We start from the raw sequence: 17,788 nt of genomic DNA, 5'->3' as shown, positions 1-17,788 counted from the left end.
ATGTAAGCAAAATGCCAGATACATTGGTGTGCTGCAGAAACCGAGGTCCACACCCAACATGAGACAGAAGTTATCTTGAGATGATAGGGTGTTTACAACTAGAGGCTCAATAAATATTTCAACTCTGAGAAATTGTGCCAGGGAAGATGATCTGTGGCAAAAATATAACTGAACAGTTCTGTCTCTCTGATCTTCCACTTAATCATTAATAAAATAAAAGCAAAAGGTTTCTCATTTCAGAACTGTGATGATTAAGTTAGAAAGTGTAAGTGAAAATTCAGTATTAATCATAAAATGCCATATACATAACAAACACCATAATAATTCATAATTTGGCTATCTCAAGTTATAAGAAAATTTAGATAAACAAAGCACTTGGAAGAGAAAAACACTGGCTATGTGCTTGAGAGTTGAATGAAAGCGAGTTATGTATATTTATAAATCCTTTCATCCCAATTTCTTTCTTATGTGTGAGCGTCTTGTTTGGTACCATGAAGCATAAAAATAATAAAGCCTGTTGAAAACTCCAAAACAAAGAGAAGAATATGAATAATTGAATCAGATGAGATTCAAGCTTTATCCCCAACTTATTTGCCTTTTATTCTGCATTTCAGTTAGTTACATTTTCGTGGTTATCACCAAGGTTGTACATGCACCTCGAAATGCTCACAAAAGGTCCACAATACAGGGGTTCATAACTATGTTATATATCATATTCAGAATCCCAGGGGAACTAATAGATTCTAGAAATATCGATTAAACAAGAAGAAGAAGAATTATACAGTTTCAGCAACAACAGTTTTAAAGACAAGTACAAGCTTCGTTTGTCACAAAACTCACAAAAAAGTAATTGATTGAAGAATATCTCTTTTATGCAAAATATACATTTTAGGATATAATTTGATTAATATTCTACTATATACCAACATTGCTCCTTGATCATTTAGTAAAAAAATACTCTCATTGCCAGAATTTTTTCTATAGTTTTTATAATTGAGGTAATAATGACAAAAGACTATGAATAATGTTGTTGAGTGTGTGTGTTTTTTGTCATAGCAATTTTCCAAAGTTAAACAAACACATGATTAAAAACAGGTCAGTTTTGATAAATAGGCACTGAAAATTTCACAACATAATATGACAAGCTGATAACATAAATGGTTTATAAGAAAATGACACAGTCCATGTTCATGGATCCAACCAAAAAGGAGAAATAAGGGAAATTAAGACAGATGGATACTACACCAAAATCACTGCCTTGAATGATTCACAGCACAATCTACCGCGGGCCCATGAAGGTCATACACGGAGGTATGGGCCTTACTTGAAGCTTCAGAGATGTGGATCATGAATTTGGCTTCCTTTGATGTGAAATGGTCAAAAACGATTGACCCATGCACACATGTTGGTATTTACAGTTGTTTCACTGACACAGGCCAGTCCACAGCAGACCACTCCTATGGGGAGCACCAAATGAATTCCAGCTACAGTTCTTTTATGAGCTTTAAATGCTTCATGAAGACGCCGGGACATCTTCCAAGTGCAATCGGGTTACCTCAGGGCACATTCAACAGCAGAAGTCTGTTTCCAGTACAGTCCTTGCTATGGCTAAATTCCACTGTCCCTTTTTCATCAGTCAAAAATCCATGATAAATTCTGTGCAACACTGCAGTCAATTACAGCAGCACCAGACAGCATATGAATTCCTTTACCATAAAGTTGTGTGCAATTGTAGCTTTCTATGTGTGGTGTTATCAAGAGGATCACTGAATCTCTAAATATCAGATGTGTATGTCTGGGTGAATACATTGCTGTACAAAATCTCTGACATGCAGGTCATGCTCTAGGACTTGGGGATATAGAGTAATACAAGTTACGTGGCCAAGAATAAAAGTGATAATTGTCCTCCTAACAAAAAAATAAACATAAGAATTAGAAATTGATCAACAATCATCTCAATGATCTTGAATGCCTTAGAAATATTGTTTATCCCTAAATATATATTATGGCATTTTTCTTCCCTCACACACCCAATTCACCAGACACACTATTACTTTTGCATTCATGGGGATGTGGAAACAGAATTTCTTTCACATGGACTGAATAAGACTCCCTAGGGTTTCATTGAAATGTAGAGATGAATGCTGGTAGGAGAAATGGACACTGCAGCAGGCAACCAAACACAATGGTGACATTGCTGCTGCCTAATTCTTGTTTTTCAGGAAGGTTCACAGTACTGATTAACTTAGTCTACAGGGCATCCTTAATTTACACATGAAGCAGAGAAGCTGTTTCAAGTAGCAAAAAGGCAAGGGGAAGGAGAGGAGACCCAGGACTAAAATCATGAACACCTTATCAGGCATTTCTGTGCTTTATGGAGACAGATGACATATACAGTTAAGACAGGGAGCTAAGACAGACAGACAGAACAACATTCAGGACAAAGCACCTGATTAAACATTGACTGAAGTCTGATTATTCTTGCAAGTCAGAAACCTAAGGCTAGTCAAGAAAGCCATCTGTGAACAACAATGCTCTTTGATGTTTGCACATAAATCAATAAATAAAAATAAAGGAAGGAGGTAAAAAAGACATGAGAGCTTTGGGAAATATTTGGCACTCTGCCTCTGAAAATGATGACAAATTGTGAGATTTTAAATAAAAATGACTCTTGTATCAAGCAGCAATTCCTGTTTAAACAATGCAAGCCTGGCTGGCAGTTACCTGTCTCTCATGTTTTGTGCCTTCCCCAAGCCATTAAGTCAGGGATCTGGCCTCGGCTTGCGTGTAACCAGTAATGACAACCTCTTTGCAGTTATCTGTGTGCAAACAACCAGAGACATTCAGAACTCCAATACATAATTGTTGAAGAAAGGTAAATCAATCAAGAAATTAAGCTATTTAAAACAAGTATTTCTTTCACAGAATAAAAAATGTCAAAGAGAAACTTGCCCTCCCTGCCCCACCATTCAACATGCAGAACAGTCAACCAGTTTCATATCAGCGGGATGGTGTGATGCAAGTACACATATCCTGAGCCATCCATGATCTCTGAACTCTGTGATATTGCTCTCAGGTGATAGAGACAAGATGGTCCATGCAAATGAGCTGACCAAAGTCATGTTGTATGCAAGCAAGACAGGATCCCAGACATCTTCAGAATGGTTTAGAGAGTCAAAGAAATGAAGGTCCAGTGAAGTGGTTGGCATTTAGAAGCACACTGTTTTAAATATATCTCCCTGAAAATATGTTTGTGTATTAGTGTACTGGCCAGTATGTGATACTACCTGTTATTTTATTGTGAAAGGAGATCAGGGCAATTAATATGGAGAAATAGTACCACTACTTTAGATGCTCTTTAAAACCAGAATAAGATTCGTTAGCTACCCACATGGCATTTTCTGACTTCAAATAACATCATGCAGATTTGTACTGTATTAATGGAGGTTGGAGTAATTCTATGTTTAATTATTTCCATTATAGAGTAGACAGTACTTGAAGTAATACAATTTAGCCGACTGGTGCAGTTTGGTTTACAAGATAGATGGGATGGGAGATCGAGAACGCCTCAGAGGACAAGGAGAGTTGTAGGGTGATGTTACTGGAGAAAGCCTCAGAGCATTGCCTGCCAAGCCCGCTATGTTGTTTAAGCTTCGAGATTTTTCATATCCTTTTATGAAAAAAGGCACAGACATCAGTTGAATTCAAACAGAAAATAGACACAGACAAACAGTACCACACAGAATAATCAAATGTGCTATTTTTGAACTAAAAAAAGAATTTGCTTACAAAGAATTCAATATTGAGACAGTTTTTAATTGTAAAAAACCCTGAAGTTCACTGTAGCTGTCATTCCCAAAAGAGTAAGCCAGCTATCACAAATTACAGTTGCTATTTGATGTTTGCACATAAATTAATAAATAAAAATAAAGGAAGGAGGTAAAAAATTATTCTCCAAAATTTAACCTTTCCCAAATTATACTTTGTATTGATGTAATTTTGGCATATCCAGAACTCTTTTAGAATTAGGCAAAGCAACTTAAGTAAGATATACATTTGACTAATATTATTAAGTATCAGAATACGTTTCTGAAAAAAAATGGGCTGTTTTCTCTTTTCATTTTTTAGTATTTACTAAGCTACTAAAGAATGCTTAACTTTAAATGGACAAGTCTTTTTATAGCATATTTAATCTTCCAGCTTTATGGAGTTAAAATAATAATAAAAAATGATTCTCAAATAATGACATTTCATGCCATTATCTACATGGTGTAGAATGAATGCCAATATCTAATCTTTTCAAGAAAAAATAAAATGGATGAAATATAAGTTGAGTCATAATTTCAGTGAGTTAAAGTCTGAATTTGATTTATGCTGTTTTCATCTGACTCCCCCACCAGGACTTGAGAATAATTTGAATTCAATTCACCTTTTCTTTATATTATTTTGCATGTTGACCTTTTGTTCGTGATAGTCATGAAATTATAGAATTAAAGGTCCTTCTCACAAGCTTCAACACAGTAGTTCACCTTAGCTACTCAAGAAGCACCCCATCAAAATAAATAAATAAATAAATAAATAAATAAATAAATAAATAAATAAATAAATGTAATTTAGAAAAAGAAACACCCATCAAGGTCACGTTTGGAAGAATTTAAATATCATAGTACTGTTTATTAGAAAAGATTAGAGGTAGTTAAATGAGGTAAGGCATGCCTAGTGTAAAGTTAGAACTGAACTATCTTAAAAGCAGGGCAACTATTGACTGAAAAAGTAATCATATTACACATCTTAGAAAAGAAATATTCTGACAGCTCCATTGAAGAAGTGTGGTATAATAGGAAAATAAAATTTCCAAAGCTGAGCATATATATACAATTCCAGTGAGCTTATTTGTCTCCCTTAGACTTAGGGTTCAGTCCTTGGGCCCTGATTAGCCTGGGTGTGTGTGATGACTCTATAGAGAGAAAGTGGATCTTGTGTTCCTTTCAGCTAATTCTTTCCTTAAGTCTATACTTTCATGGAACTTCTGGGGAGGAAGTCACTGCTCTCTCTCTGCCTTTCACTGGAAGAGAGGGGATTGATTTAGTGATGATTTGATTTGCATGTGTCCAAGACAGACGTGGATAGGGAGTGCAATATCAGCTCTGCTGCACGGTAACAGCTAACTGGATGGGAGAGGAATCCCTTCCTCACATACAAATATACATTTTCAGCAGACTAGGTGTCTTCTTTGATATTTTGTAGATGGAAATGTATGCCATCCATTAACTATGGTAAAGTTCTCCAGGAAATAATTTCTGCTAATGAGAGAATTATGTGCCAATATATTTTGTTAGTATTCTGGGCTATAAAACATGGGAGCTATAAAACTCTGGTGAATGATGGAATAGTTAATGGGAAGGTGTCTTAAATAATTAAAAAAGAATTCCAGGTAATTTATCCTTACATCGGGACCCTCATGTGCCTAGAGGGCTATTAATTTTTGCTCTTTGGTAAAATGACTGAATATATAACTTTGGAAATTTCAGAAAGAATAATTTTTCCTAATTGACTGTGTCACCTGAAAATATAAACTTCACCATAAACACTGACTGGGTTTAATTAAAAGCAAACTTATAAATATGCATGAACTAAAGGGGTTGCTAATACTTATAAATCATCCATATAAAAATGTATATCTTATCCCCCAAATCTCCACACTCCCTACAGGACCTCCAAAAATGTAAAAATCTGTTTGACACTTTTATATTAATCATGATAGTAATACATAAATCTTGGCTGCCATTCTAAATGTTTAATTATTTTTATGAATTATAGTTTTAACATAAATATTACCTATTTTGCTTATAAATTCTTTTATTTTTAATGACTGTAATTTCAAAGTTCATTTTAAAAAGCTTTCCTTCCAATTTAGTAACAAGTATTTCATTAGTAAAATTATAAGTTATTCATATTAATATGCTGTTCTTTATTCTGCAGGTTAATTTCTGATTAGAAAATTTGATATAAAATTTTTCTCAATCAAACTTATTGAATGAAATGTTATTTGAACTAACATCTAAATACATTATGTTCATTTTATATAGTTCTTAAGATCAGGCATTTATTAGACGCAATATTGAATCTCCCTATGCATTTTCTATCAGTGGGTATGTCTTTGTTTTTATAATGTGATTTTCTAAATATTACTGCATTAAAAAAATCATAGTTTCTAAGTACTGGGAGTTTACTCTTTTAGGGAATCCATAAGTTTTCTTAATGTATGCCCAACTATATTCATATTTGTGCACAGGAAAAGAGTTCAATGGGAATCCATTTTTTTTTTTTCATCTACATAGGGGAGAATTTTCAGAACTCTAAAATCATCTCAGTAGAGAGACAAATTTAAAAAGTTTACACAAAGGTATAATATAGGAAATACATGTCTGAGTGTGATTAAGAGGATTAATCTATAATCTACATAAAAGTAAATCTATAATTTACATAAGAGGAAATAGAAGAAAGGAATGAATTCCTAATAGACATGACAAGATAACACACCAAGAGAATATTAAATGAAGTTAGCCAGAAATGTTATCAGACCTAGATGAAAAACACAAAGCTGCAAAAGAATTAACCAAGAATGAAAAAAGAAAGGTGACGATGGTAAGAAATGACAGAGAATAAAAAGCTCATAGATGAATCTACAAAAATGTTTTCACTGATAGGAAATTTGTATTTTGTGAAATAAGATTGTATGCATAACTGTTCCATACAAACTAAATATCTTATTAATTGCTTTGCTCATGAAACTTACCATTTTAAAAGAAAAATCTATATTTACATAGTGCTTTATAATTTGCAAAGTTTTTTTTTCATATGTGATCTTTGACAGTTTAAATTCAAAATATTGTCTAACATGAAGAAAAAACTTCTAGGTTCTTAAACATGTAACCTTAGTATAAACAAAGCATGTGATACATTATAGAATATGCTCAAAAATGTATGTAAATTTAACCACATATTACATATAAATACTTACAAATAAATATATACACATATATACATCTGTAGTGAACTAAGATATGTAATGTACTTAAAATATTATGTTCAACATAAGATATCATTAGTTAAATATTATTATAATGGTTATTTAATGTATGTACATATATTTTGCTTAAGTATTAACCACCTTTATAAAATATTTAAAAATTGTTCTAACATCATATTTACAGGTGAAATAACAAATGATTGAACATATTCAGATAACTGAAATACATTTTGGTGAAAGGAATAGATGCAGAGAATGGAAATAATTGAAATGAAGAAAGATTTAAAATATTGCCTACTGAAGAGACAAAAGAAGAAAGCTTTGTCTTCTGAAACTCAAAGGCAGGGAGACAGGACAATGTAAAGTGTTCTGAAGAAATGAAAGAGAAGTACAACATGGGTAATGAGGTATTTCAAAGAAACAGGGCATCACAAAATAAATATATGAGGCCAAAAATGGTAACATATTCAATAGGGAGAAACTGCAATGAATAGCAAAGAGCACAATATTTTTTAAATTCATTTGCATGAATATGAAAGTTTTGGAGTGGCTTTTATTTAAATTAAGTCCACTGCATAAGACATTATTATAGTTCTTTCTCCATTCTGTCAATAAGCAGAAAATAACCATGGTAATAAGGTAACTTGAACCACCAAAGGAGGAGGCAATAAAGAGCACACCATCACTTTGTCAAGGGTGGGTAGTATCACAAAACTATTCTTAAGGAGGAGAAAAAAGGCTCAGCTGTCTTTATTTTGTTGTTAATCCTCACTGGAGGATATTTTTCCATTGATCTTTTAGAGAGAGTGGAAGAGAGAAAGACAGAAACATTGATGTGAGAGAAACACATCCATTGGTTGCCTCTTCCATGGCGGGGGAGGAGCCTGCAACTAATGTAAGTGCCCTTGAAATCGAACCTGGGAATGTTTGGTCCGCAGGCCGACACTCTATCCACTGAGCCAAACCGATAGGGCTCAGTTGTCCTTTTTTCTGTAAAGTTTGCTCAAAACAAAAACAAAAACCAGCACCTAAGAATTGGTCAAAGTAGCCCTATCTAGGAAAACGGAACCACGTGATGGAGTGAAGTCTCAGTATACTGTTACAGATGGTCAAGATGCCTCCCCAACAAAATTTATCCATTCAACATATCTTCTATGTGCCAGGCACTTTCAGTGTGGATTGAAAATTAGTAATAAATTTAAAATTATTACTATTGCCCTAAAGAGAAATTATGTAACCATGTTTTATAAGTACATAAGTAGCCTTTCAAGTGATTGGATATACCGTTCAGTAGGGCCAAGGATCTTGCACCTTTTCAATCTTCTTTCACTCAGTTAAATCAGAGCAAAAGACATCCAAATGTTGGATAAAAGACTTAACTAGAGTATGTTTAATGCTTTTCATTGAGAAAAAAAAGGCTTATTATTGTATTATATTTATAAATTACTTATCAAATATATGCATAGTGCCTATTAGTGAGTTTTATTAGTTGTAAGAAAAAAAAAGAACTTTTAAAAAGACTAATGAGTGACTTACATTAAAATAATAAGATGAGTGTCTTATTCATATAGTTTTATATAGTTTTTAAATATTCCATTACAATTCTTCCCATAGACACATGGAAAACCAAAAAAAAAAAAAAAAAAAAGAAAGAAAGAAAAAAGAAGTGAAGAAATGAAAGAAAAGAAAGAAGAAATTCCTTTCAGATATGACAGCCAAGTAGACTGCTATGATAAATATTTTTAAATGTTTGTAATGAGAAAAGGTGTGATGAGAAATGATAAAGAGCACTATGTGTAGTTTTTCTTAGAAAATGACGGAAAGGAATTTCGCAACACTCTGGATATTTTGCAGCGCTTAATTTCTAAGTCACCTGTGAGGATCTGATTAAATGCACGCCTACCTTTCCTGATCCCTCCATCAGAAGTGCACGTGTAATCCCCTGTCGTCAGTAGGAAACACGTTTCCCCTCTTCTGTTTTTGTCTCTGGTACTAGAGCGTCTGATAGGGAGCCTTTCAGGGGGTGATAATGGCGACTCACGTCCCGAACTGTCATCACCTGATAGCACTGGTCACAGCACCATGCCCATTGACAGACAGTGATAGATGAGGAAATGAGACAGACAGTACAGAGAGTTTACACCGAATGTCCATAGTACAGTCGCTCGATATACAAAACAGAATAATCACATCATGGTAAGAAAAAGATTGTCATCACTCACCACAAAAATTTACATGGAGCAAAATGGAAATGTGTTGAAAGAAAGATAAATGTTCTTGGGGAAGTTTTAATTCCACTTTGGATTCTATCTAATAAGAAATTTACTTTCACAAAACTAAGATGAATTCAAAATGAGTGTAATGGTGAAGTAGCACACAAATTAATATTTTATAATTTTTGACATGCTATCTAGTTACTGTGAAAGGGATCTTTTTTAAAGTGGAGCCTATTAAAGGAAAACTCTTAAGTAAATATATGGCTTTGCAGCTCTTTAAGACACACACTTTTATTATTTTCCCAGTGTAATTTTTCCCCAAAATCTTAATAAAAATAATTCCAAAGCTAACAAGCTTATTACCAGGTTCTCTAGTTTGAAGTGATAAAATAGTTTTAAACATAATGGAATGAGATAAACTTCTCCAAATGCCCTTGAAATTTTTGCTTACTTCTGTATATTTGCCAAAGATGGTCACAATCTATCAGCCTGGATACCAGCCTGTTATAACAATGTTTATCCTAGGTTGAGGGTGTGTCCTCTTTATCCATGTTCTATCTATGGCAATGGTGTGTCCTCTTTATCCATGTTCTTCATAAGACACAGGTACTATGAGAACAGTGTGAGGCCAGCAACACCAACTAAACTCCACCTTTCGTAAAGACATTCTTAGCAGTTTTCAGGTATATATTGACAGAATTTACAGAACAATTTACTAAAAAAAAAAAAAAAAAAAAACAGGAGGACTGTGAATAAAATCTTTAAAAAGCAGTTCAGCTCCAACCACATTTTCCCCCCATTTACTCCATAAAAAACTTCTAGAAGCTAAGAAGGAAACCTATGAAAATGTCACCTGGCTTTTTTGTTTGTTTGCTTACTTGTTTTGTTTAATTGCTGGTATTTCTAAATATGCAATATTACTCACATGGGATTATCATAAAAAAATTTATACAATAAAAATTACATACAAACAACTTAAAGTGAATGAATATATATATTTTTAATTTTCATCATAGGTAATTAAGTTGTTTAATCTACAAAATATTTTATCTGTACCAGACAATAGACTAGAGATGACACTACTGATGATCACTTTAGCAAACTGAATGTCAACTGACAGTCATTCTTATCAGTCTTCTCTGGATTATCTATGGCAATGGAGAGGAGTAGGGGTTCAGGTAATGTCAGGCAGTAAATCATCCAATATTCAGTTGTGGTAAGGAAGAGAACCTAATGCATTGTGACAAGGTCCTCTAGTTTGAAGTAGCAAAATAGTTTTGAACATAGTGGAATGAGATCAATGTCTCTAAATGCCCTTGAAAATTTTGTTTACTTCTATATGCTTGCCAAAGATGGTCTCTGTGGATAAAAAAGGAAATCTACAGAGAAATTCAATGTTGCCATTGATGAGCCAAAGCACATCATCTATCCCCAGAATAATGATAAATTGATTATATAACACCTTGTTCAAGCCAATGGGATTAAGTTGAATACCCTACCTAATTTAGTAATAATAAAAATTTAATCAATTCTCCAGAATATTATTAGGGAAGACCTTCGTTATCCAAAGGGCTACCTTCCATATCACCTCTTTGATGTTTAGGCCTTTGAAATGTAAACATCCATTCCTCTTAGGTAACTGCTTCTTGTGAATTAGGTTGAGATGCATGGCCCCATGTGGCAGAGATAAAACTGAGACAAACACACCAAGCCAAATGATATGGAGATCAACATTGTGAGGATGAAGGATGGAAAATGGCCAATATCATACCATCACATCGTGCAGGGAAACAAAAACATTGGCACAAAAGCAACACACAGGCAAAAGAAAATATTGGCACCATCAGCAAAGGGCAGGAAAACTCTATAGACCAGCTATGCAGACTTCTACTTGGAATTTATTTAGAAAGGTACAACCTAGCTATCTATAAGCCTGACACAAACACATGTTTTGTGAAGGGGAGAACTGAAAACTCATGAACATTTGCAGAAAATGAGAATGAGTGCCTTCTACCTATTGGACAATACTGGTCTATAAAGTATATAATGGCATGCATTTAAAATTGTGCCTTACCTGATCTATTATGTTCCAGAAGTAGATTGTCTTTGCCCAGACAGGTGTCACCCTGTGTGCTGTTGCAGGCCATATTTAATTCGGTCTTGCAAAAAGTAGGTGAGCTTGCCTGAGGGGCAGGAGGGATGTGCTTCTTTCTTTTCCGTGGAAGTTTCTGCTTCGCCATTGCCAAGGAGTAGTACATCCCAAAGTTGTTGACAATGACAGGTACCGGCATGGCTATTGTCAGCACTCCAGCCAGAGCACACAGGGCTCCTACTAGCATCCCTGACCAAGTTTGGGGGTACATATCCCCATAGCCCAATGTAGTCATGGTCACCACAGCCCACCAGAACCCAATAGGGATGTTTTTGAACTGCGTGTGCTCACTAGCTGAAGGGTCATTTGGTTGAGCTCCTACTCTTTCGGCATAGTAGATCATAGTAGCAAATATCAAAACTCCCAGAGCCAAGAAGATTATCAGCAGCAAAAATTCATTAGTACTAGCTCGAAGAGTATGTCCAAGCACCCTCAGACCTACAAAATGACGGGTGAGCTTGAAGATTCTCAGGATCCTCACAAATCTTACCACCCTGAGGAAGCCAAGTACATCCTTAGCAGCTTTGGATGAGAGCCCACTGAGTCCCACCTCCAAGTAGAAGGGTAGAATGGCCACAAAGTCAATGATATTCAAGAGATTTTTGATGAATTCAAGTTTATTGGGGGAAAAAACAATACGGACTAAAAACTCAAAAGTAAACCATACCACACACACCCCTTCTACGTAGGTCAAGGCAGGATCCGTTTCTATTTCATACTGTAGAACAACACTTGTGCCATTGATGACTGGTTCCGTCTTGTTTTTGACAATATTGAAAGCTTCATGGGTCTCCAGGCAAAAGGTAGTGATTGAAACCAGGATGAAGAATAAAGAAGCAAAAGCAATAAACTGTAGGGGGGAAAAAAGGAGAGAGTGATCGAAACCATAATATACTTTGACCCAGATCTAAGAGCATCAATCCATCTAGAGGAAAAACATTGAAAGCATTTTTTGAAGATTTCACTTGGGATGTTGCTCCAAGGAAAGATGAGATGTACCAGCAACATTAATTAGAGTTGCACCTAGATTGTGTTTCAAGTTCCGTTATCAGCTGATATAGGTAAAAACTTTTGATTTATGTTGGGAAAAAAATTCTTGACTGTTTTTATACCTGTGAAGAGAGCATAAAAATCACTTCCAAAGAATGTTGAAGGGCAACAGACTGAAAAATAATAATAAAAGTAGACAATGGCTCCAGATAATTGTTTATGATCCTAGTAATCTTCATGTATTAGATCAAGTTCTACATTATACTATAAGGTGCAGTCCACACTGATGGAAAGTTGGAAGCCACTCATATTTACCTGCAGGTTTCTACCTGTACATAAAATGTTCCCGTTATCATGAAGTATGAATGTGAAAAAAATATTTGAGTTATGTTATTATTTAAATGATATTAATTTAAGGTGGAGACTTATCCAAAGAGCAAATCTATGGAAGAAGATAGACAACAAGACTAAAGAAAGAGAAACAGAGTTAAGGAACAAATTAAAAAGACAATTTTCTTCTTCCCCTGAAAAAGAACTCCAAATGCTTAAGTATCATGTTATAAAGTTGCAAGTGTGTTTTTTTAATTCAATTCTTTCATTTCTCAAGCTAATAATATATGAATACACACAGCTACTAATACAGAATAATCATAAAATTCTCACTTATATAGTCCTTACCAGTACCAAACACTGTTAAAAGCAATTTACTTAATTAACTCATAGCAATACTTATAACAACACTATTTGTACTGCATTTTGCAGTTCTGGAATATTAGCCACGGAGTTTAAGTTACCTTACAAAGTCATAAGATACAAAGTGATAGACTTGAGACACTATCCTGGCATGTTTCACTCAAGATTCTGTTCCATTAACTACCTAACCCTCAAAATCAGAACACAAATATGTTGAAATACTTATCTTGGGATCACATACTTCTTAAGGTTAAAGTCCTACGAAAGTGAAACGCAGTTGTTTGGGTGAATGGCACTGTTGCAGTCAGTACCAGAGGCTTTCAAAGTGGCTGGCAGATTCCTAGTGCTCTCTGATTTAGCATACCTAATGAACACCAAGAGGCTGTTCCTTGACTGTCTAAACCCGTGGTCGGCAAACTGCGGCTCGCGAGCCACATGCAGCTCTTTGGCCCCTTGAGTGTGGCTCTTCCACAAAATACCCCGGCCTGGGCGAATCTATTTTGAAGAAGTGGCATTAGAAGAAGTTTAAGTTTAAAAAATTTGGCTCTCGAAAGAAATTTCAATCGTTGTACTGTTGATATTTGGCTCTGTTGACTAATGGGTTTGCCGACCACTGGTCTAAACCAATAAATTATTCAGGAGGAGGTGGTCATCAGTCAAGTGGAGAGAGGTTCTTATCTATATATATAAAAGGCTAATATGCAAAGTGTCCCCTTGGGAGTTTGACCGGGAGACCGGGAGTTCAGTTGCTCACTATGACATGCACTGACCACCAGGGGGTGGTGTGGAACAAAGGTAGGCCCCAGCCAGCAGCTGGCAGTTGGGGAAGGAAAGCCTGGGTTGGCAGCCAGAAGGTCCCAATCGGCCCTGATCACTGGCAAGGCCTAGGGACCCTACCTGTGCACAAATTTCGTGTACTGGGCCACTAGTTTGAAAATAAAAGGGTATTCCAAAACCCAAAGTTGCTTCCTAATACCTATTCCTCAATTATGCCATTGAGATCTAAGTTTCCAGAAGAGATTGAAACCAATTTCTTTTTTTTTTTTTTAACCTCTTCAGGCTCAATGTGAGAGATACAAATCTCACCAAATATGTAAGAGATATACAAAAGGATGAAAAAAATCTTAGGACTTTTACTATATGCCGTAAAGAAACACCCAGATTATGGAACTGTCTCTTCGCAGTGTGCCAGTTAGTACAGCATCATACAGTATTATAAGGCATGTCCTTTTCATGGCTGTGACTTATTTTCCCATGTATATCTTCCAATTTCCTTTCTTGTTTTTTTCCACACTGGAGGATATGTTTATTAATTTGAGAGAGAGAGAAAAGGAGAAAGAGAAAGAGAGAGAAACATCACTGTGAGAGAAAAGCATTGATCAGTTGCCTCCCATAGGTTCCCAGAATGGGAATCATCAAAAGCAACCTAGGTATCTGGCCTGACCAGTAATCGAACCTGCAACCTTTAGGTGTATGGGAGACAACCGTAAGGGTTCCCTTTGGTTTTGACATTATGATTTGACTTGTCTTTCCCAGACATATTGTGAGATAACAGCTTATTTTTTTCCACTCATATTTCCCTTTGTACACATAAATACAGTTTGTTATTCAAATACTTAAAACAATATCACTAAGATCCTCTAGATTCTTTAGAGGTTAACAACTTGTGGGGAAGAATCAATCACCTATGGTTCATACATTATTTCTTAAATTAAAATATTATCTATAGATTTGATAGTCACATTTTTTTCTGATGCCCCACAAAATCTTTTGGCATCAGAACCCTACTAAGGTGTTTACATATTGATCCCCCTCCAATCACTCCCCCACATTCTCCACCATTCCCACCTAGTCTCAAGCTTTCCAGGCTATGTTAAAAGTTTTAGTGCACTAATTCTATGAGGCAGTTAGAGAATATAAGGCAGTTACAGTAGACTGCAATTTTATTTTATGCTTTTACTGTTCCTCAATCAGCATTTTTTCCAGCTAACTTTGTAACCTCAAACCCTCTGCACCTATATTCATGACTGAATGTAGTGGGACTTCCCAACATTGTTCTTTCACAATCAGTCCAAGCTTACCCGCCCACCTTCCATACAACAAAGACAGTTTACTAGTCTGCTTTGGTGTTTGTCAATATAAAACACTGGGACTTTTCCAATCAGACATTTTCTACTTTTCATTCATTCATGCAACAAGTTTGTATTAGGTGCCTCAGGCTATAGGGCTAGGGTATTAATTTAACAGCAGTTAAAAAAAAGTTAATCCCTGTCATTAAGTAAATCTCAATCTACTAGGGATACAGAATTAAATAATGAACCATACAAAAATTATGTAATTGCAATTGTGATAAATGCAATAAACACAAATAAGGATCAAAGGGGACTTTATTTAGACTGAGAGATTATAGAAACCTCTGAGAAAATATCAATAGTTTGAAATTTGACAAATAAATGGAGGAAAGAGAGACATATATCACACAGTAGGAAGTTTTAGCAAAAAAAGTCTGGACTTTCTCCATCTCACTTTCTCAAGTGATGCTTTGACATCATAGGAATAGCAAATTTTCTAAACCTGCCTCTTACACAAATCATGGTGAATAAGTCCCAACCTGGCACAGAAACCCTGACTTTTTAAAGAGTAAATTCTTTTTCTGAAGAGTTTCAAGTCAACCAAAACTATTATCTTGGTTTTAAAATGAGGCTGTAAGATGACTTTAGAACAATCTGACTGCAGGTAGTGTTCCATTCGACTTGCTGACCTATTGGGAAACTTACAGAATTCACTTGTCTTAAATTATTGTTGCCAGCCCCATTGTTTAGGATGAAGTGAAAATAAAAGACATATATTATACATACAACTTAAAAGGAAGATAAACGATCCAATCAAAAAATTAGCAAAGGACCTAAATAGACACTTTTCGAAAGAGGACATACAGAAGGCCCAGAGATATATGAAAACATGCTCAAAGTCACTAATCATCTGAGAGATGCAAATCAAAAAACAATGAGGTACCATCTCACACCTGTCAGAATGGCTATCATCTACAAATCAACAAATGACAAGTGCTGGCGAGGATGCAGAGAAAAAGGAACCCTTGTGCACTGCTGGTGGGAATGCAGACTGGTGCAGCCACGGTGGAAGACAGTATGGGGTTTTCTCAAAAAGTTAAAAATGGAACTCCCATTTGACTCACTAATCCCATTTCTAGGACTATATCCCAAGAAACCAGAAACACCAATCAGAAAGGATATATGCACCCCTATGTTCATAGAAGTACAATTTACAATAACTAAGATTTGGAAACAGCCTAAGTGCCCATCAGCAGATGAGTGGATTAAAAGCTGTGGTACATCTACACAATGGAATACTACGCCACCATAACAAAGAAGGAACTTTTACCATTTGCAACAGCATGGATGGAACTGGAGAGCATTATGCTAAGCGAAATAAACCAGGAGGAGAAAGATAAATATCAGATGATCTCACTCATATGTGGGATATAATGATCAACATAATTTGATGAACAAGAATAGATCCAGAGACAAATGGCAGGAGATGGGAGGAGGGGTTAGAGAGCAACCAAAGGACTTGTATGCATGCATATTAGCGTAACCAATGGACACAGACACTGGGGCGGTGGGGGCTTGGCCGGGGTGTGAATGCCTTGGGGCGGGGGGGGGGGTGTCAATTGGGGAAAAGGGAGACATATGTAAAACTTCAGACAATAAATAAATTAAAAATAAATAAATAAATAAAAAGACATATATTAACTTTTTTTTTAATTTAAAGCACTACGAAAATATTAGAAATCATTATTATACATACTTGAGTATGCATTCAAAATATAATAAACAACTCTATAAGAACTACTAGAACTTGATGCCTATGTTTATTAAACAAACTATTATGTTGGTCGGCAAAGGTCAACAGCTCTTAAGATACTACACTTGGTGGTTGGAATAAGTAACATGAATCATCTTGTACTTGGAAATCATTTAAATTGCCCACCATATTCCTAAAAAAGGAGTGTGGCCTAAAGATCACACTCATTAAAATATACTTGGGGAGTACATACAAAGCAAACTTCTTACCTCCACATCAGATGTCAGACTTGTGGGGAGAAATCTGCATTTAATTAGCTTCCCAGGTGATTGCTACGCATATAAAGACTGAAGACCATAATGCAGTGTTTTTGTCTGTCTGTTAGCAGCAGACTGATTTCACCGGATTGATAAATCATTATTAAATGGATTGGATCAGTTTTTTAAAAAGATTATAAGCATTTGTAAAATTTTAAGAGAACCTTAGTAATTATCATTTACTACCGCCTACATAATGGGATGTTTGTGCCTTTGTGTGTATGTTGTGACATCATTAAAGCTTTCACACAAATACCTGTGAGCAAACAAAGCAACTGAACAGCCTCTATACAGATACAATTCAAAGACACAAAACTTTGGAATCCAAAAGTTGTCTGTCTGTTTTTATAAGTCATTTGGAACTTGCATTTATCAATATATTTATTGGCATTATTTAAAATACAACATTACAATTTTGTATTTATATCATTCTTCTTTGTAATTTTTATAGCTCAGTATATCTAGCTTTACATACTTTGTAAATCTGTGAAAATATTATAATAGGAAAGTAAAAATAGTATAAAAAAACAAACTTTGGCATCTGGGAGATAATATTAATCTC

At 35.1% G+C, this 17,788-nt stretch overlaps 1 protein-coding gene across 8 annotated transcripts in view; it reads right to left on the bottom strand.

Annotated features, from left to right (window-relative positions):
* Window positions 1–571: 571 nt before the first annotated feature.
* KCNC2 (potassium voltage-gated channel subfamily C member 2) overlaps window positions 572–17,788 on the bottom strand; it is a 228,575-nt gene continuing 211,358 nt past the window's right edge. For 3 of the 8 annotated variants that reach the window (XM_080661334.1, XM_080661335.1, XM_080661336.1), the window contains exons 3-5: window positions 11,324–12,251; window positions 8,937–9,101; window positions 579–3,670 (exon numbers count right to left, since the gene is read on the bottom strand). In XM_080661334.1, coding sequence (XP_080517460.1) covers window positions 3,534–3,670; window positions 8,937–9,101; window positions 11,324–12,251 — 1,230 coding nt within the window. In that variant the 3' untranslated portion in view covers window positions 579–3,533. Of the gene's footprint in view, window positions 3,671–8,936; window positions 9,102–11,323; window positions 12,252–17,788 lie in introns of all 8 variants that reach the window. The other 5 variants (XM_080661338.1, XM_080661339.1, XM_080661337.1 and 2 more) reach the window with 5 other exon arrangements.

The sequence above is a fragment of the Plecotus auritus genome (genome assembly GCF_963455305.1).
Source record: "Plecotus auritus genome assembly, chromosome: 3".
In the NCBI taxonomy this organism is placed as follows: Eukaryota; Metazoa; Chordata; class Mammalia; order Chiroptera; family Vespertilionidae; genus Plecotus; species Plecotus auritus.
Note: the sequence above shows the minus strand (reverse complement) of the source record. Positions and strands in the feature narration are given on the sequence as shown.